Source organism: Phyllobates terribilis, unplaced genomic scaffold (genome assembly GCF_046119375.1).
Source record: "Phyllobates terribilis strain yellow unplaced genomic scaffold, ASM4611937v1 Scaffold_2__4_contigs__length_985480577, whole genome shotgun sequence".
Taxonomy (NCBI): Eukaryota; Metazoa; Chordata; class Amphibia; order Anura; family Dendrobatidae; genus Phyllobates; species Phyllobates terribilis.
This window is the reverse complement of record NW_027362762.1, coordinates 366,802,250-366,822,942: the sequence shown is the minus strand read 5'-3', so window position 1 is coordinate 366,822,942 and position 20,693 is coordinate 366,802,250. Positions and strand designations below refer to the sequence as shown.

Sequence of the window (20,693 nt, the reverse complement as noted above, 5' to 3'; positions counted from 1 at the left end):
CTGACGGGGAATAAAAACACTAATGCTGATGCTCTGTCCAGGATGCCCAACTTGCCAGATGGGGGAGAAGACCCGGAAGAACTGGAGGAGATAGAGATACCCGCTTTCCATCGTCACGGGGTGACCCAGTGCTCCCACTGTGTGAGGAACAAGAGCTCCGCCAACAGAGAGGCCACGTTTAACCCATTTCCCCACCATGAATGGGAAGAGATGCAGGATAGTGACCCGGCTGTCCACCTTGCAAAGGATTTGTTCACAGAAGCTGAATCGCACCCTAATCCAGATGCTCCACAGGAGACCCAACAGTTGTGGAAGGAGAAAGGCAAGCTGTTCATCTACGAGGGAAAGTTGTGTCGGAGAAGCATTAACTCCCAGACACACAAACTGGTCTGGCAGGTGGTAGTCTCGAGGCGGGATGCACCAATTGTCTTAGAGGCATACCACGATGGAGCAGGACACCGGGTGGAAGAAGTTGGAAGTCCTGCTATGTGAGCGATTCTAGTAAGCTGGCATGAGGAAAGCAATCGAGAGATGTCGAGAATGTGGTTCATTCAACCTGAGACAGAAAGACCGTGATAGCCAGAGGTCTCCCCTGCTGCCCATAATCACCAAACACTGGAACTGGTAGCCTTGGACAACGTGAAGCTAACCCCAAGCCGGTCAGGCTATGTCTACTCTCTCACCATAGTAGACCACTACTCCCGGTTCCTGGTAGTAGTGCCAGTGAAGGATCAGACGGCTAAGACGGCAGCGAAAGCGTTCCAACAACACTATTGTCGCCCGCACGGTTACCCTGAGCGAGTGATAACCGACCAAGGCCCAGCCTTTGAAGCAGAAGGAATTCTGTAAATGGTAAGACTGCAAAAAAATAAGGACGACGCCGTATCATCCCCAGACCAATGGGTTGTGCGAGAAAATGAACCAGGGGGTAATGCCCCTTGAAGAACGTAGCCTGTGGCCAGAGAAGGTACCAGATTTGGTGGAGCTATATAACCACATCCCGGTGAACTCCACGATCTGTACACCCACCTACCTGATGAGGGTAAGACCTGTCAAGTTACCCATTGACTTTGACATTGGAGTTTTAACACCTGAGACGACATCACCAGATGCAGACTGGGATACAGAGCGGCAGCAACAATACTGCAAGGTGCAAGAATGTGTGGAGAGAAGTTTGTCCCAGGCGAGACAGAAGCAGGAGAGAACTTACAACCAGCACGCATCTGCAGTTCCCTTGTCACCTGGAGAACAGGTACTCAAAAGGAAAAGACGAGTTCACAAATTAGATAATCAGTGGGAGGTTGACCCATACGCTGTCTTACCTTCAAATTTTGACAACACCAAGGTATGCCTCATCAGTAAAGATGGAGGAGAGACTTCAGTGGCAGCCTCAAGAGACCACCTTAAGATATGCCCTGATCAATTGAGACACCAAGGGGAAGACCAAAACAGCCCCCAGCACACAGAAAAGGTGGAAGAAATGGTTCAAACCATCCTTGGAGAATTTCCCTGGTCTTGGACGCAGATGAACCAAGCAATCATGGTACCTGGCCTGACCTTTCCCCAAGTAGCCTCACCGGAAGCTGCAGAGACTCTAGAACAGCAGAGAGACCAGTCGGCCCCAGAAATAGATGCTTCATCAGCAGCGGAACAGAAGAATCTACCCCCTGCTAGTAGTGAATCTGTCATACCCATGGTGAGTCAAAGAAGTCATAGAAGACTACCAAGCCTACCAGTGTTACCTCAGACTAACCATAGTGTAGTCCACACTGAGCCCACCACACCAGCGGTAGACACTAGAGACCCAGGTAGGTCATTGGCAACAAATGTACTGCATAGATCAACCCGTAGTACCAGAGGTCAGCTCCCTGCCCGTTATAGGGACTGAAAAGTAGTAAAATAAAGGTTACAACTATATAAAATATAGTATTATGTAACCCTGAGTATATATAGTTATTAAATTTATCGACAAATGGACAACAGGACTAGGTGTGGTCAGGACAATGTTGAATAAAGTTAATTGTTGGCCTTGAAAATAAACCGCAGGCGTGGCCGAAAACCAGGCCCACCAACAGAGTGCCCTGAAGCCACGCCCAGGGATGATACACAAAGAGGGTTGAGGCAGTTCTCACCAACCAACTTCAAGTACCCGGAAGAAACACAATTCCCGGATAGTGGCGCAAAGACTAAGCGCCGCAGTGATTGCTACCAATTTTTGCTGTTTTTTTGTGATTTTTGCTTTTTGAGACTTTGTAACCTATTTGTAATGTGAATTGTTATTGTTGTTAACTGTTTAATTCAAAAAGGTGACCTCTGTCTGGGGGTACTGAATTTAACTAGGGGGGAATGTGACACCCCAGGGGTCCGGTAGCCACAGTGGCATTGCCTCCCTCACAGGGGGTGATGCCATGCCTGGAATCAAGAAGGGGTCCCCTAATCAGGTTTACCAGCATACAACACTTTCCTGGCTGCAGACCAGAAAGGGGAGCTCCTCCCCTTCAAACTGGAATCTGGAGGCGGGGTTAGTAAGAGTGAGTTGAGAGGTGATGAAGTCAGGACAGCAACGAGGAAGGACCTTGGGAAGGGAGCTGTGTACAAGCTCACCCCAGAGGAGAGAAGCGCAGAAGAACCGGACACTGGAGTCCGAGGTTGTGGGGCACTGAAGGCCCAGCAGCAGAAACCGGAGGGCAGGAGACTGCAGGTCTCCTGGCCCCACCAGATGCCCGAAGGCTCAGCAGCACATAGGGCCCAGCACCGCCATGTGGGAGCGACACTCCAGGAAGTCCGGAGCTGCCTGCCATACGGGTGAGGAAATAGATGTTTTACTCAGGGACGAGGGCCACAGCATAGCTACAAGCAGCAGGGCCAAAGAGATTAGCACAGAGGGAAGGCCTACAACTTCACCTGGTGAGGTGGATCCCCAACTTGCCTCCAGGCCGCCCAGACCTCTTCTACCAGCTAGTACCTGTGCCCCAGTCTGCTTAACAAACTGCAAGTAAAGATAAGAGGAAACCACCATTAAGCTGTGGACTGGTCATTATCTGCGCCATCACCTGCATTACACCGCACCAACAACATCCACCCCCAAAATTCTACATCTACTGCCCTGGAGCTAAGCAACGTGTGCAGCCGCACAGGAGCCCAAGAGGTAAGGGGACCCACTTTCACTCTCACATCAGCAAGTAAGTCTTGTCACAGACACAAAGAGGACCCCATTTACTGTTCCTTCACAGGAGCCCTCTTCTGTCTGTGTCTGCCACTGCTGGAAGGGGATTATACCACTGATTTTTAATTTAAGTTCTCCATGTTTTCATTTTTTTCTATAGTGAACAACCCCTTCAAATTAATAAAATATTTGAGTGTTTTTCCTTATGTTGAGCAGGGCTACATTCTCATAGTCCTAAGGCTTTCTGCATGCAATTCTTACCAGGGCCACAGTCAGGGCTCCAGAAGAAACTCTGTGGTGGTAGGTGGGAGGTTGAGACACTATGTGCATGGGCTCTTTTTGGACAGGGGTTACAAAGTGATGGTGGCTTTGTGGGGGAAAAGGGCAAAGGAGAGAGAAGATGGCAAAAGGTTCAGGGGATAGGGAAAAAAATGGTATATTTTAGATTAACAACCTGCAGCTCTCCAGCTATTTTTAAACTGTAACTTACAACATGCCACTAAAGGCTTGAGTGCTGAAGCCTGCTGACATCTGGATTAAATTGTCATTTTTAAAGGGATTGTCCACTGTGTTTACAACACCTTTCTAAATAAACTAGTCACTTTTATAAAATAAAAAAAAACATATACTCACCTTTCACAAAGGAGCTGTTTCAGCAATACAAGCGCTGGCTCTGCCAGAGTTCGCAAGGCATCGTTATGACACATGAACCCTGTAGTCAATCAGCAGCTACGGGACTGCTGCACTCTCGATTCTTCTGCTTTTCCCACATTTTTTTGAGGAGTAAGAGTAAGAACAGCCAGAGATGCAAATGTGTTATGTGCAGCATGAGACGGGGCATTATCATGCATGAAAATGATCTTGCTGCGGAATGCACGGTTCTTCTTCTTGAACCATGGAAGGAAGTGCTGTTTGAGAAACTCAACATACACTATGGAGTTCATCTTTACCCCTTCAGGGATCCTAAAAGGGCTGACAATCTCTCTCCCCATGATTCCAGCCCAAAACATTACTCCACCTCCTCCTTGTTAGTGCCGTAGCTGTGTTTGCATGGGGTGTCCATCAACCAGCCATCCTCCACTCCTTCCATATGGTCCATCGAGATCATTTCATGCATGATAATGCCCCGTCTCATGCTGCACATAACACATCTGCATCTCTGGCTGCTATGGGCATAAAAGGGGACAAACTTATGGTGTGGCCCCCATGCTCCCCTGACCTCAACCCCATTGAGAACCTCTGGAGCATCATCAAAATGAGTGTCTATGATGGCGGGAGGCAGTTCACATCTAAGCAACAGCTCTGGGAGGGTATTCTGTCCTCATGCAAAACAATTGAAGCAGAAACCATCCAAAACCTGACAAATTCAATGGACGAGAGAGTTCAGAAGCTCCTTTCGAACAAGGGGTCCTATGTGCAAATGTAACATCACCTAGAATAAAGTTTTGAGTTGAAAACAGTTTAATTTCAGTTTGTAATAACCTGCTAATGCTTATAATTTCAAAAATGACCATTTTTTTGTTCTTTATTAAAATTAAAAGGTTGAAAACTCTGCTGTGCATAATAATTTGGAACATGCATTTTGAGTGCAGTTTGAATTTTTTATTTTTTTAAAAATATACTGTTATCATAGGCAGTTTGTACAAAAACCTTTCAATTGTACTCTAATAGTTATTTGACTGGAAAATTACAATGACTGCAATTCATATAGGTAATTTGGGAAAATCTGAAAAAATATTATTTGCATAATAATTTGGAACACAGTGTAATATTAGCGATACACATGCACTGTCATTCAGACAGCTGGGTTTTGCTTACTGTGCTGTCCAGGTGCGAAACAAACAATGCATTGACCAATAGTAAACTATGTGACAATGCACAAGAGCAGTTTTCCACACAAAACCAAGAGCACCACATGGTAGTTTGGTACATTTTATGGATCAGAACTCTGCATACAACAGCTGGCAGCATTTGCATCCACGTACAATGTAGACAAGCAGACAAAGCTGTACACAGAGCCAGCCTCATCTGCAATTTGAAGATATGAGTGATCTGAAAATGATTAGAGATGAGCCATTTTTTTCAAGTGGAATCGAATTCTATTTGAATTTTACAAAAATCTGCATCTGGAGAATAAAGATTATTTTGTAATTCGCTCTGCATGATTTAAAGCGCACCTGTCAGCAGGATTGTGCTCAGTAAACTATATATCCTGTCAGGTGGGCAACATTACACTGATTAAAATGATACCTTGGTTGATAAAATTCCATCCTGTGGTTCTTGTGTAATCTTTACTTTCAGTTTGGAGATAATGATATGCTCATGCTTCGGGGTGGGCCTGTGGCTCTATCTGGTGCTCTGCTTACATATTCATCTGTATGCTCTTATGACAGTTCATTGTGCCTTCACTGACCTACCTCCTATTTTAACCAACCCCGCACTACTAGATGCATTATGTAAAATAGGAGGCAGGTCAGTGAAGGCACAATGAGCTCTCATAAGAGCATTCAGATGAATATGTAAGCAGAGCACCAGAGAGAGCCCACCCCAGAGGCCCACCCCAAAGCACGAGCATATCATTATCTCCAAACTGAAAGTAAACATCATACAAGAACCACAGGACAGATTTCATCAACCAAGGCATAATTTTAACCAGTGTAATGTCGCCCACCTGACAGTGTATATAGTTTACTGGGCACAATCCTGCTGACAGGTGTGATTTAAACAAATTGTCAGCCAGGTGCAGCCACGATTGGGCTGAAAAGTAGAGGGCCAGTAAAAGGTAAAAAATATGAAAAAAAGAAAACATACAAACCTCACCCACCGCCCCCGCTGCTCCCTGCTAGCTGTTGAGTCTTACATGCCTCTGTCACTGTGCATCTCCGGCATGGTGTTCATTCTAGGCCAGGGCTTCTGGCCTTGAAGAGACCCAGTAATTCACTGCACATGCTTCAGGGCTTACTCGCAGCTGGAAGCCTTGACCAAGGGTGAACACTAGGCCAGAGGACTGAACAGGGGGCAGGGAGCATTGGGGATAGCCAGAATGGTGAGCAATGAGGTGAGTTTATTTTCTTTTTAACTTTTTGCAGCCTCTTAAATCTTTAGCTGCCCCCGCTGATCTCTACTCGCTGTCCGGTCCTGCATGCCTCTATCGCACAGCATCTCTGGACCAGTCTTTACTCTAAGCCAGGGCTTCCGGCCATGAGCAGGCACTGGAGTTCACTGCCCATGTTCCGGGGCCTACTAATGGTTGGAAGTCTTGACCTGGAGTGAGCACCAGGTCATGACTTCCATTTGCAGTTCCTGGAGGTCACTGTGTATGTGACAGCTCATGGCCAGAAGCTCTGGCCTTTAGTGCAAACTGCACAGGAGATGCAATGAAGTTGTGGGGGACTTAATAGTACCAAGAGCAATAGGAGCTACCAGTGATGTGAGCTCTAAGGTTAGTATTAGTATTTTCTTAAATTTTTTACATCCTATGTCTTTTACGCTCTTAGTCTGGAGTGACCCCAGAGCATAATAAGGGACATTAAATTCATGAACAACAACTTATCTGCGAATCAAGTTTCCCGGGAAAATCCACATAAACAAGCGAATTGGAATTTTGCCTGCTTCACTCATTACTAAGGAGTACGTTTGGCTTATATAAATAATTTCTTTTGATGAACTCATTATCCAATATTTGAAAGCTGCTTCCAGTCTTTACAGTGCATAAATTCACTAATGATTGTGATTCACACAATTAAATCTTTGCTATCAATAACTAAACATTAATGATGTTACATATATCAGTAACAATTTCCAGGACACAATAAGGTTATTTAAGTTAATTTCCGTTGTAGAGGTTCTCAAACTTTTTTTTCTGGATGAGTATATAATCCCACTAAATACAGTAAAAATACTACAATATTTTACATACAATATTTAAAACACTACAGCCTGGTTGCCAGACATTTTGAATATAATACAATGTTATACAACATACTATATACTTTACCCCCTCATTAAAATTCCTGTATTATCTGTAGAGATGAGCGGTGTTCGACTAGAACTGTTCGCCAATCTCAAATCCGAGCTGTTTTGGGCGGTGTTCGAGTCGTTCGACGAAAGCGAATGATTTGCAAAAATTCGGCTGTTCGAGGTTATGTTCGATAACTGTTCGTGCACCAAAAGCGTAACTGGATTTTTTCACATCATGCAGGGATTTTCTGCCACTCACTGTAATGTCACATCCATGGTGGTTGTGGCATTACAGTGGTTGCCCAAATCGATGGGAACAGTGCTCACAGTGAAACATGAAAAGACGGCAATTCAAAATAAAGGATTTATTAAAAATAAAATTGGCTTGGGGTTCCCCGTAATTTTAGTCTCTAGCGGTGGTTAAGCAGACGGCTGGGGCAGATGTTTGAAGACTGGGAAGGGGGTAATACCCACGGAGCTTCCCAGGTTACTAATATCAGCCCCCAGCTGAATACCTAGCCTTTACTAGCTATTAAAATGGGGGACCGCAAAAAAAAATGACGTGGGGTGCCCCCGTATTTTAATAGCTAGCAAAGGCTAGGCAGACAGCTGGGGGCTGATATTAATAGCCCAGGAAGGGTGCCATGAATATTGGCCCCCTCCCAGACTAGAAACACCAGCCGTCAGCTGCCTCAGAAATGGCGCATCCATAGGATGCGCCAATTCTGGCACTTAGCATCGCTCTTCCCACTGCCCTGTAGCTGTGGCAGTGGGGTAATAGGGCCACCCCCGAACACTACGGGGGTGGCTCGACACTAATTATCTGTTCTGTAACAATACTGTTCTGTACTTTTGGAATTTTATATGAATTACAAATGCCTTCCTTATTGATAGAAGTAGGTTGACATTGGGTACTGTCTGTTATATAACTCTATAAAAAAATTTTTTATAGTACACTACAAGAAACTTGCAATAGACATCCTGTCTATGAGGCTAGGGTCACATGGCCGTAGATTCTCTCATCCAAGAGAATTGGGACAATTATGCAAATGACACTCTGTGCAAACACTGATCAGAGTTTTATCAGAGTGTCAGCATGGTGTGATCCGATTCTCTCAGAATAATTACGAATGCAATTTTTGATTTTCAACTGCTTGAGTGGATTTTGAAACATGCTGCATACCCATGGCTGAATAAAATTACAGTAAATTATACCATGCACTCTATACTTATACACATACATCCATACTTATACACAGCATTTTTTCCATATACTTTTTCCAAGTTGGAAAAAAACAGAAAGTTTGTGCATAGCAATATTCCACTCTGACGGAATAATGAAGGCTGAAGTTGATCTACAGCTGCTGATTGACTGCAGTGGTGATTTGATATTGTTTATATCATGTGACAACTGGGAGACATGTGGAGATTGGTGGAATGGCGCAAGTCTGAGAGGTAAGCATACCTATTTTTTATATTGAGTTGCATCGTTGAGCTATTAAGTAGTTGTTCAGCCAATGAACAACCCCTTTAAATGTGTGTCCAGGAATTGAATAAAGAGATAACTTAACAAAATAACAATTGCTTATCCCTTAAATTCCCTGATACCCCAATGCTGCCCCTTCCGTGGTTCCTGTTAGAACCAGAAGTGATAATCATGAACCAGCCACCTAACCCCTGCAGCCAATCACTGGCCTGAGGTATGATGTTTGCATTTGCAGCATGTGGCAGCCATAGCCAATGATTGCCAGAAGTGGTCAATATCACTGCAGATTTGATGGGACAGCTATAAAGGCAGTTCTGGTGTGGCAGGAAATTCTAAAATAAAGTAATAATTCTTTATTTGTAACATGCCCTAACTTAGGTCCAATTCAGCATGACCCTGGAAAACCCCTTTAACTAAGTGTGAAAGCCACACTCATATCAACACCTGGCCACAGTCGCATGCCCCGGGACTTGCAAAGCTTTCATTTACTGTAATTTTTAGTATACTGTAGGTCATCTGATCTGATCTGAATAGTTGTCTACTGATACACAGCAGAAGTGTGACCTAATGTTATGTATGAAGCATATATTTTAACCACTGAGTAAAGTTCTTGTATTATCATGCTAATCTAATACTGATTAGTGTTTGCAAACCAAAGTTTACCCTATGGCACTTATCTTGTAATCGTACAGATTTATATAGCTTGCTAAATGAACTTGTAAATAAACTAAGTATTGAATGGTCAATAAATCAGTATGCTGAGCTGTGGAAGGGAGACAGGGTTGGCAACTGAAATAATATCTTACATGGAAGCATAGCAGACACTTCCATTTACAGCTCTACTGACCTGTTCCATTAGACAAATGTCTGGAGTATCTGTCAGAAAACCTATCACTAAACAAAGTGTGGACTATCGCATTTAGATCTCGGAATGAAATGCACAAAAGAAAAAAAAATAATCATTTCTCATCTGTTGATTTCCTTCTTAACGCCATCTCATTCCAATTATTTCAGCTGTTCATTTTGTGATAAAGCATAAAGCATTGCAAAAGGATTAGAGTGAAAGTGTGAAACATCCTGCAACATCAGAGAAAGTTCAGACATTTTTCAGCGGACAGGGTTAAAATCACATAAAATGATCAAATAAAATTGACAGTAGTAGACAGTCTTGTAACCGCTCCCTTGTAGCAGTATATACAAGAATATATGAAACAATCGTAAATTATTTATCTAGCCCCGTTCTATTATAGAGTGTTTGCAGGCTCGAAGCCAATTCTAATTAATAGCAATAACACACTTACCAGATCGATTTTTGATCATGTCATTGAACTCATCAAGAGCCGCTTCATCCCTGTTCTCCTCCCCTTGATAAGCACTTTCAGCCATATCTCACTTTGGATGTAAGAGTTGTAAATCAAGAACCCAGAGCCAAGTTTTCAGTGTTCTCTTTCTTCTTGTACAATACCTTTCTACAGTGTTCAGCAAATATTTCAGAAAGCTCTTGAGATCACGTTTTCTGCTATACCCTCTAGGTCAGACAGACTGGCAAAACTGCAGATAGAGTTTGCTTTGAGAAAAGAAGAGTAAACTGTCAGCTCCACAGATCAGGGAAAACAGGTGCTGATCTGTTACTCCTTAAAATAGAAGCACCCTGTTTAAAACAAGTAGAATGTGAATGTGAAGTAGGGAATATTAAACCTGACACTCTATAAATCAGCATCAAGTTGTAGATTCCAGAAACTATTTCCGCACTCTTTCCAATCAATATAAAGACCAATAAAGTACCAAATTGCCAAAATAAACTCAGACGGCATACATAATTTAGTTATACCTCACTTAGTTGCTTACTTTCAAGATATGATGGGCCTGTGTTCAATATATATTGTATCAAAAAGACTAGAGAGGATGCCAAACATTACTAGCAACCATCATTAATCCTGTTGTATTTGTAGTAAATTGGAAAACAGAGGTCTGCCATCCCAGGTACATGTGTATTCATAGAAATAAAATAGTATTTTGAATTATAAAATTATTTTAATAATTTAAAATTATTTATCAGCATAAATAAAATATATATATAGTTACTATGTGTACTGTTTACAAACGTTATGTAAATTAGTAAAATTGTCACAAATATTATTTCTGTATAGTAGGTTAAAAGAGTAAAATTAAATCTGTCATAATGAGTCATACTCCCAACCCCTAAGTGTTTATATTGCCATGATGTTCCCTGAAATATGCAATCCACACATGTATTCATGCACTTTGTTGCTGCCTGACTGAAAGAAATTGCTGTTTTAAATCATATGCAATTAGAACTTAAGTGCTCTGGGAGTGTCAAAGCACTTCTAAAGCCTTAGCCTCCCAGGTTCTATTGCCAGCCCAGTCCCAGCTTTTTTTTTTTTGCTTGACCGATAGCTTCCTGACTGTGTAGTCAACTCTGTGAGCTGTCAGTCTAGTAAAGAAAGGTGGGACTGAAAAGGGAATAGTGCCAGAGAGGCTGAGGTTTGGGAAGTGATTTTACACTCGAAAAGTACTCAAAGTGAACTTGTCAGTTGATACATGCTACCCAATCCATGATATATGGGCAACATGGGCAGCATGTATCAGGCACTGGCTGACTGAACTCAGCCATGTATGTTTGATTCTGAAATGCTGCACTAAAACTTGAGATAATAGCTAAACAAAAAGCGCATCAGGACAGCAAGGAGGGCACCTTTTGTTCCCTAGTTACTATGGGTAAGAATTTTTACTAACACTTACAGTACAGACCAAAAGTTTAGACACTCCTTCTAATTTAAAGATTTTTCTGTATTTTCATGACTATGAAAATTGTACATTCACACTGAAGGCATCAAAGCTATGAATTAACACATGTGGAATTATATATTTAACAAAAAAGTGTGAAACAACTGAAAATATGTCTTATATTCTAGGTTCTTCAAAGTAGCCACCTTTTGCTTTGATGACTGCTTTGCACACTCTTGGCATTCTCTTGATGAGCTTCAAGAGGTAGTCACCGGAAATGGTTTTCACTTTACAGGTGTGCCCTGTCAGATTTAATAAGTGGAATTTCTTGCCTTATAAATGGGGTTGGGACCATCAGTTGTGTTGTGCAGAAGTCAGGTGGATACACAGCTGATAGTCCTACTGAATAGACAGTTAGAATTTGTATTATGGCAAGAAAAAAGCAGCTAAGTAAAGAAAAACGAGTGCCCATCATTACTTTAAGAAATGAAGGTCAGTCAGTCAAAAAATTTGGGAAAACTTTGAAAGTGGTCCCAAGTGCAGTTGCAAAAACCATCAAGCGCTACAAAGAAACTGGCTCACATGAGGACCGCCCCAGGAAAGGAAGACCAAGAGCACCTCTGCTTCTGAGGATAAGTTTATCCGAGTCACCAGCCTCAGAAATCTCAGGTTAACAGCAGCTCAGATTAGAGACCAGGTCAATGCCACACAGAGTTCTAGCAGCAGACACATCTCTTCAACAACTGTTAAGAGGAGACTTTGTGCAGCAGGCCTTCATGGTAAAATAGCTGCTAGGAAACCACTGCTAAGGACAGGCAACAAGCAGAAGAGACTTGTTTGGGCTAAAGAACACAAGGAATGGACATTAGACCAGTAGAAATCTGTGCTTTGGTCTTATGAGTCCAAATTTGAGATCTTTGGTTCCAACCACCGTGTCTTTGTGCGACGCAGAAAAGGTGAACGGATGGACTCTACATGCCTGGTTCCCACCATGAAGCATGGAGGAGGAGGTGTGATGGTGTGGGGGTGCTTTGCTGGTGGCACTGTTGGGGATTTATTCAAAATTGAAGGCATACTGAACCAGCATGGCTACCACAGCATCTTGCAGCGGCATGGTATTCCATTCGGTTTGCGTTTAGTTGGACCATCATTTATTTTTCAACAGGACAATGATCCCAAACACACCTCCAGGCTGTGTAAGGGCTATTTGACCAAGAAGGAGAGTGATGGGGTGCTACGCCAGATGACCTGGCCTCCACAGTCACAAGACCTGAACCCAATCAAGATGGTTTGGGGTGAGCTGGACCGCAGAGTGAGGCAAAAGGGCCAAGAAGTGCTAAGCATCTCTGGGAGCTCCTTCAAGATTGTTGGAAGACCATTTCCGGTGACTACCTCTTTAAGCTCATCAAGAGAATGCCAAGAGTGTGCAAAGCAGTCATCAAAGCAAAAGGTGGCTACTTTGAAGAACCTAGAATATAAGACATATTTTCAGTTGTTTCACACTTTTTTGTTAAGTATATAATTCCACATGTGGTTAATTCATAGTTTTGATGCCTTCAGTGTGAATGTGCAATTTTCATAGTCATGAAAATACAGAAAAATCTTTAAATGAGAAGGTGTGTCCAAACTTTTGGTCTGTTCTGTTTATGTATACTGATTCAGGGTGCCTAGGGGGTCTCTGGATGAACTACATGATTATTATAGACTGTTTGTACTTGCTTTCTCTCTTCATAGAAAAGTTTTTTGTTTATGTTGGGGCTTCTTGTTATCCTTTTTCATTCTATGCATATGGGCATCTGGTTTCTGTTAGATATATCTATGGATACAGCTTTGATCTAAATGTGCGTTCTCCATACATTATAATGGACTGTTACTTCTCCTATTTTACATGTTTCCTCCTTATTAGACCATGATATTTTAATTGTTTGGTATTTTTAATTGTTTCAATAAATATGTATGTTTAATTGGTGTTTGGTGGTTCATAGTTACTCCATTCTTTGATGGTTCCACAATGCTGCAGCATTTCAGAGAAAACCATACTTTAAAAGATGCAATAGAAGCAAAACAGATAATGGAGGATCCATCTCCAGAAGTTAGTTAATATGATAAAATTTGACTTTATTTCATCTTCAATAAAATCACGTGGTGAATCAAAATAATATTAAAATGACAGGGAAAGACATGGCCTATGCATCTCCATGAATAAGAAGCTATAGGGATTTGAAACGCATAGATCATGTGTTTCCCTGTTGTTTTAAAATGGTTTTAATTCATCTTGTAATAATATTGCATTTTTATCCTATCATCTAACTTTTCAAGTTGGATCTAACATCACCTGTTTTGCTTTTATTCCTGCTTGTGGGACCTGGCACACAGATCCGTGCACCAAACTTACTGAATATGCATGATCACCAAAAATTAATGAAATGATGATTTTTTTTCCTTTTTTGCATATTTTAAAAGTCACAGGATACAGAGACTGAGCTATAAGCTAATCGGATAGGCGGTTCCCCATCAGCTTCTCCTCGCCCGCTGCCATAGAGTTACAGGTCTCCAGATACACGCGCACATAAGCAGTGGCTTATCACTGCAAAGCAGTGGGCAGAGAGATTTTACGGGGACCTGTCTGTCCGACTAGTCTCCAAAATGGTCTTGGTACCCGAGGGGCAATGAAAGTATGTGTTTCTCTGAAACTTTGCAGCGTTTCACAGTCAAACGTGCATAGCTGAGTTTGTACAGCCAGTGCCTGTTACATGCTGCCCATGTCAGGTTCTCTTTCAGCCTCATTTGGATATGAATTAAAACAGTTATTTATTTCAGTCAGGCAGCAATAAATTGCATAAGTAAAGGTATAGTTGACATTATTTAATATTCCTCAAGAACCCAGAGTATAAAAAACGTAAGGTGTAAAAATAAAAATAACATTCACTTCTCCAACACCTCTGTTCCTCTGCCCCTCTACTCCTCTGCAAACGTGGAAGATCAAGGCATCATGACATCACAACATGCGTCATTTTGCATGTGTAAAACCAATTCTAAAATCCTCCAGCCATATGTCCAGGAAAAAAATGACTTTTATTCCAAAACAATAAAAAGGGAAATTGACATCTCCAAGTACATCCAACAATGTAATGTGATCCATCACATTTAAAACAGTAAACCAACCCTTAATCATGGAACTGGTTTACAGTTTGATTACCATGTTAGTGCAACACTAATACTGGCATCCTTGCATGTTTCCCCTGCCTCCTCCCAGCAGGGATGCCGACATACTTACTGCTGCAGTTCCTTCCTGTCCCGCTGCGGTCCCCGTCTCCCATGTCCTGTGCACTGTGCAAGGGTCTTCCGGTGGCGCACCTGTGGCGCCCCTGAGGGTTCGACAGCCACAGGAATGCTGCACTTCTTTAATGGAGTGTGGTGTTCCTCCTCTGAGGTAAGGCCGGTGTGATGGCAGTGACCTAACCTTTTGCATCCAACACAACATTTCCACCAGAGGGAGCTGGTATGCACTAGGTGCTGCTCCCCTGGTTACAGGGAGACTGGGGAACACAAAGTGGTAGGAACCAGTTAGTGGGTGTGAGTGGAGGAACAACTAGATAGTGACACTTTAGATTTCATATTTAATAGAATGCCATCTTTGATCTTGGTCTTCTGGTCCATCTGTCCTTGTTAGTTGGTTCTTCTGTGGTCTATCAGTCTAGCCATTGCTAGTCTGTCGGCTGTCACTGTGCTGTCAAAATACTGTGTGTAATGTGACTTCCCTCCGGGAGCGCAGATCCTGTGTGGGCCTGCACCGGCAAGGGACACAGCCCTCGTACCCTGGCTTTGGGACGAGAGGTAGGTTGCAGACAAGGAATGTCTCAACCCGGCCGAGGACCAGGATCAAGAAGGCCCGGGAGCTTTAGAGTGTGGCTCCCTAGCAATTGGGTCCCGGGGAGGATGCAGACGGAGCGGAGCACGCCACCTGTCCTCGCCTACCTGATCTATTCAGAGGGATTCCGGCTGCAAGAGGGGTACCAGCCCCCGACACCCGACTTCGTACTCTACGTCCAGGACGGGAAAGCCCGGTTAGGCCCTGAGGATCCTGCCGGGCGTCGGATGGAGAGGAATTTCCACCCGAGCCCTACACCTGAGAGGAGCTCAGATGGAGACCCGGCCTATCCACACACGCACAGACGGGAAAGGGTGAAGTCTGTAGTGCAGGAACACTCTGGTGTAGGGTCGCTACCGAACACTGGACTTCCTCGGAGGTAGTCGGACCCCCGTCCCTGGTGGCCGCAGGACTCCACGAGGAGCAGGGAGTCGCCTTCCCGCTAATATCTCTGAGTGAGTAAAGCCTTGGAAGTTCACCCCTATGGCCTCCGGACTGTTCATTACGCGCCATACCACGCGACGCGGTGCCCGTACTCCCCGCACTAACACAACCCCCCTTTCATCCTGCGTTGACTGTCCTGAGGCCTTGCTCCGCCTGTGGGGAGCAGTGAGAACTTTAGCCGCCATGACACCAGTCCTCAGCGGACTGTAGCGGCGCTGGTGGCCCTTCACCAGACTCCACAGGTGGCGTAGTAGTTAATCAGCCACTCAACCTGGAATAACCCACACCATCTCTTTCTAATGTGACGGCCCTGAGCACGGGTTGGGCCCGGGCCACGGCTGCACCCCGTCTCTTCAACACAGAGCCCAACACCGAGTCCCCCAACACCCAGGGTAAAACACGGGCTTTCTGAGTAGAGGCGTCACAACCTGGCGTAGTCGGCAGGATATCGTGCCTGCAGCAACGGAGAAGAGTGCCCATTGCTATTGGGTACTGTGTGCCTTACACCTTGAACTGTTGTTTTACACTTAAAATGGCGCCCGCCCAAGAAGAACAGATGCCATAACGCTGTAAAAAGACTGTCTTTGAACGCCTCCCATCGTGGGCTGGGCTCCCGCTTGGCGCCAAAAATGTGGACTGCCCCTTCCATCAGAGACTGTCCGTGGGGTAATGCCCGTCAAACTGGATGGGCTGAACGAAGGCAGGCCTGTCAGCATTCCGCAAAGGAACCGCCCAGAAAGAGGAGGAAGAAGAAAAGCAACAAGGTGCGGCCATAGCAGTCGGAGCTTGGCAGTCAACGGAGGCAGACATGGATGCCTCCAGGGAGCAAGTCCATGCAACTACTTGACCCGTTTCAGGCCCTTCACCTGACAGAGAGCAAGGTGGCAGCGTGTTAACCCCGGGAGATATTGAATTTCTCCATAAAGAAGCTCCGGAACTTGCAAGGAGGCAGAAAGAGGCCCAGGAGGCGGCTACGGCAGCGTGGAAAGAAGAGATGCTGCTGCGTATTCGAGACCGCCGCCGAGGAGTAGAGGTTCCAGGACCAGTCGACACGGAGACCGAGGTCGAGGATGACCTCGCGGCGGGTGAGTGTGCAAACCCTGCCCCGGCTGCAGAGCCAACAGAGACTATCCTGGACCTCATGGCAGAGTAGATGCCTTATCACATTTGAAGAGCACCTGACATGTCAAAATTGCAGAAACCCCAACAAGTGACCCCATTTTGGAAACTACACCTCTTGAGGAATTCATTTAAGGGTGTAGTAACTATTTTTAACCTTTAGGCAATTGACACAATTGTATAACATTAGGCCGACTAAATGGAAAATTAGCATTTTTTCCACTAAAATGTTGCTTTGTCTCAAGTTTTTAATTTTAAAAGGGATAATAGGATAAAATAAAAGGTACAATTTCTTCAGAGTATGCCAATACCCCATACGTGATCAAAAACTACTTTTGAGTCACAGTGCAAAGCACAAAAGGGAAGAAGCGCCATATGGGAGTTTAGATTTTGCTGGAATGGTTTGAGGGTGCTTGTCATATTGGCAGAGTCCCTGAGGTGCCAGGACACCACAACCCCCCCATAAGTGACCCCATTTAACAAACTACATCTTTCAGTGAATTCATCTAAGGGATCATAATGACACCAAAAGTGTGTCACATAATTTGATACCATTGGGCATGGAAGAAAAAATAATTATATTTTTACAACAAAATTGTTTTAGCCCCAAATATTACATTTTCACAGGGAAAATTGGCAAAAATGGTACCAAAATTTGTCATACAATTTCTGCTGAACATGGCAATAACCCAATTGTAGCTGCACAGTACTTCTTAGCCACATGGTAAGAATGGATGGGAAGGCGAACTATTTGACTCTTGGAGAACAAATTACACGTAACAAAAGAAACATTTCTGTTCCTGGTTTAAAAGTGTTATTTTCTGTTTAATTGTGCATAACTTATTTTGGAAAAAGTTGATGTACCCCAGAAACTTCGGTTTCGTGACTGTCACAATATTATGATACTTATGTAGTCCAATAGTAAACCCACTATATTCAAATTTCATTGTTCATGTGAACTACACATTACTTTCTGTTTCATTAGTCTGATAAGATTTGTTTTCTCTTTTCATAGTATCCAAAGTGTGCAAAGTGTTCAGTACGCCAGGATTCCAAATTTTCCATCATTGAAAGCTATAAAAACACATAAGTTCATCATCATTCAGTTTAGTTTTTCCACAGCTGTCTCAATGTTGAATCAACTCAGATATGCCTTCAAGAGTTTACAAGCATCCATCAGATATCTTTTGCTATATTTGTGGTGGATTTATTAAAACAAGAGGAAAAAAGTTATCCATTCCATCATCAGTTAAGACGTGTCAAGCATACAAATCATACTTTGGGACAAATCCTGGGCTCCACATTTCATTTGTGATATGAGAAAGAAAACTCTGGAAGGATGGTATAGAGTGGGAAAAATGGGCTATGAAGTTTAGTGTTCCAAGAATAGGGTGAGAATCCACCGATCATTCCATGGACTGTTACTTCTGCATGGTTGACCCTTCTAAACAACATGCTGGCAAGAATGCACATGCAGTCATTTATCTAAACATACTATCATCCATTGCTCCTGTGACACATGGCCCTGAACTTCCTGTTCCTACTCCTCCACAGACAGATGAACCTAGTGATGAAAGTAGTAGTTCAGAGATTGTGGCAGATTTTGAAGATCAGAATTGCAGTGATGCAGATGAAACCAATTAAAGAAAACATTACTATCCCAATCAAAATGACCTTATTGATTTGATATTGGTCTTATAAAGTCTAGTGTTGAGCTCTTAACATACAGAGTAAAGCAATGGAACTTGTTAGATGAAAATATGCAAGTGTCGGAACAGAGGAAGGGACTTCACACTTTTTCCAGCTTTTTAATCCATTAAGATGAGCTCTGCTATTGTTACTATATAACTGGTCTGTTTCCGAATACTGGAATTCCTTTTCATCCTAGTAAGTGGCACCTCTTCATTTACAGTTCATCAAAGAATCTAAAGCAGTATTACATAATGGTAAAAAGTCTCCTTCTCTTCCCCTTGCCCATTCAGCAAAGCTTTAAGAAGACTACGAAAATGTGAAGAGATCGCTAAATCCATTGAAATATGAAGAATATGGTTGGGAAGTATTTGGAGATTTCAAAATAGTTGCATTCTTGATTGGTCTTCAAGGAGGGTATACAAAGTTTCCATGCTTTCTTTGTCTTTGGGATAGCAGGTACACTAAAGCACACTACCATAGACAGTGTTGGCCTGAACATACTGAAATTTCTTTGGGGAATAACAATATTAAATCGGAGCCACTTGTAGACTCTTGAAAGGTACTAATGCCACCTTTGCACATCAAATTAGGCCTCATGAAACAATTTGTCATAGGTTTGGACAAGGAATCAATGGAATTCAAGTATCTACAAGGCCTCTTCCCAAAGCTTTACGATGCAAAAGATAAAGCTGGCGTACTTGTTGTCCGTCAAATCAAGAAAGTTTTAGTGTCAAGAGTCTTCCAACCTCTTCAAAAAAAAAAAAAAAAGGAAAAAGAAGAATGGATCAATTTTTTTAAAGTAGTTACAGGCTTCCTTGAAAATCATAAAGCTGAAAACTATGTTGTATTGGTCAAGACTCTGATGAAAAGCTATAGCAAAATCGTCTGCACGATGACTCTAAAAGTACATATCCCTGATGCCTATCTTGATAGATTCAAATGGAACATGGGTAACTATTCAGAGGAGCAAGGAGAGCGCTTTCATCAACATATTCTACATTTTGAATGTCGCTACCAAGAAAACTAGATTTGAGGACTAATGTGTGAAAGTGATCTCACATACTCTCACAAATCTCACAAAAGTAAATATTTCTAGGTTCCTTTTCATCAATTTGTAGCATCTTGATTAAAATATACTATTGATTTGAAATATATTGTATTTTGTTTTTATTATGAATTTAAACCCAAACATTTGTAATTTTCCTTACAGAAAGTATTACAATTTCAAGTTTTCCCTGTCCTGATCGCAAAATCAAAGTTTTTGCAGGTTAATAGATTTTTTCCATGTTTTTAGGATATAACTAGTGATGAGCGAACGGGCTCCCCACTGCTCGGTACTCGCCTAAGCATCACTGCGCTGGACAAGCTCGGCGAGTATTTCTGATTTGCTCGGGCGGGAACTCGGGTCCCCTCCTTGCATGTTTGGTGCTCTTTAGAGAGCCAAAGAACATGCAGGGATTGCCTGCCACGCACTGTAATGCTGTAGCCATTTTGGTTGTGGGCATTACAGTGATTGGCTGGCCGCACTGCATCAGCAGGTCTTTATAAGACCTGGCGCCGGTATGCTCGTCCATTGAACGCCCTGTTAGTATGGATATTCCACAACGTATAAATATATATATACAGTACAGACCAAAAGTTTGGACACACCTTCTCATTTAAAGATTTTTCTGTATTATCATGACTATGAAAATTCTACATTCACACTGAAAGCATCAAAACTATGAATTAACACATGTGGAATTATATACTCAACAAAAAAGTGTGAAACAACTGAAAATATGTCTTATATTCTAGGTTCTTCAAAGTAGCCACCTTTTGCTTTGATGACTGCTTTGCACTCTCTTGGCATTCTCTTGATGAGCTTCAAGAGGTAGTCACCGGAAATGATTTTCACTTCACAGGTGTGCCCTGTCAGGTTTAATTAATGGGATTTCTTGCCTTATAAATGGGGTTGGGACCATCAGTTGTGTTGTCAAGAACTCAGGTGGAGACACGGCTGATAGACCTACTAAATAGACTGTTAGAATTTGTATTATGGCAAGAAAAAAGCAGCTAAGTAAAGAAAAACGAGTGGCCATCATTACTTTAAGAAATGAAGGTCAGTCAGTCTGAAAAATTGGGAAAACTTTTAAAGTGTCCCCAAGTGCAGTTGCAAAAACCATCAAGCGCTACAAAGAAACTGGCTCACATGAAGACCGCCCCAG

At 42.9% G+C, this 20,693-nt stretch overlaps 1 protein-coding gene across 9 annotated transcripts in view; it reads right to left on the bottom strand.

Moving 5' to 3' along the window:
- The window catches only part of DMD (dystrophin), a 3,940,859-nt gene extending 3,930,666 nt beyond the window's left edge, over positions 1 to 10,193 (bottom strand). For all 9 annotated transcript variants that reach the window (XM_073664716.1, XM_073664719.1, XM_073664714.1 and 6 more), the window contains exon 1: positions 9,914 to 10,193. In XM_073664716.1, coding sequence (XP_073520817.1) covers positions 9,914 to 9,998 — 85 coding nt within the window. In that variant the 5' untranslated portion in view covers positions 9,999 to 10,193. The remainder of the gene's footprint in view (positions 1 to 9,913) is intronic.
- Positions 10,194 to 20,693: the final 10,500 nt, after the last annotated feature.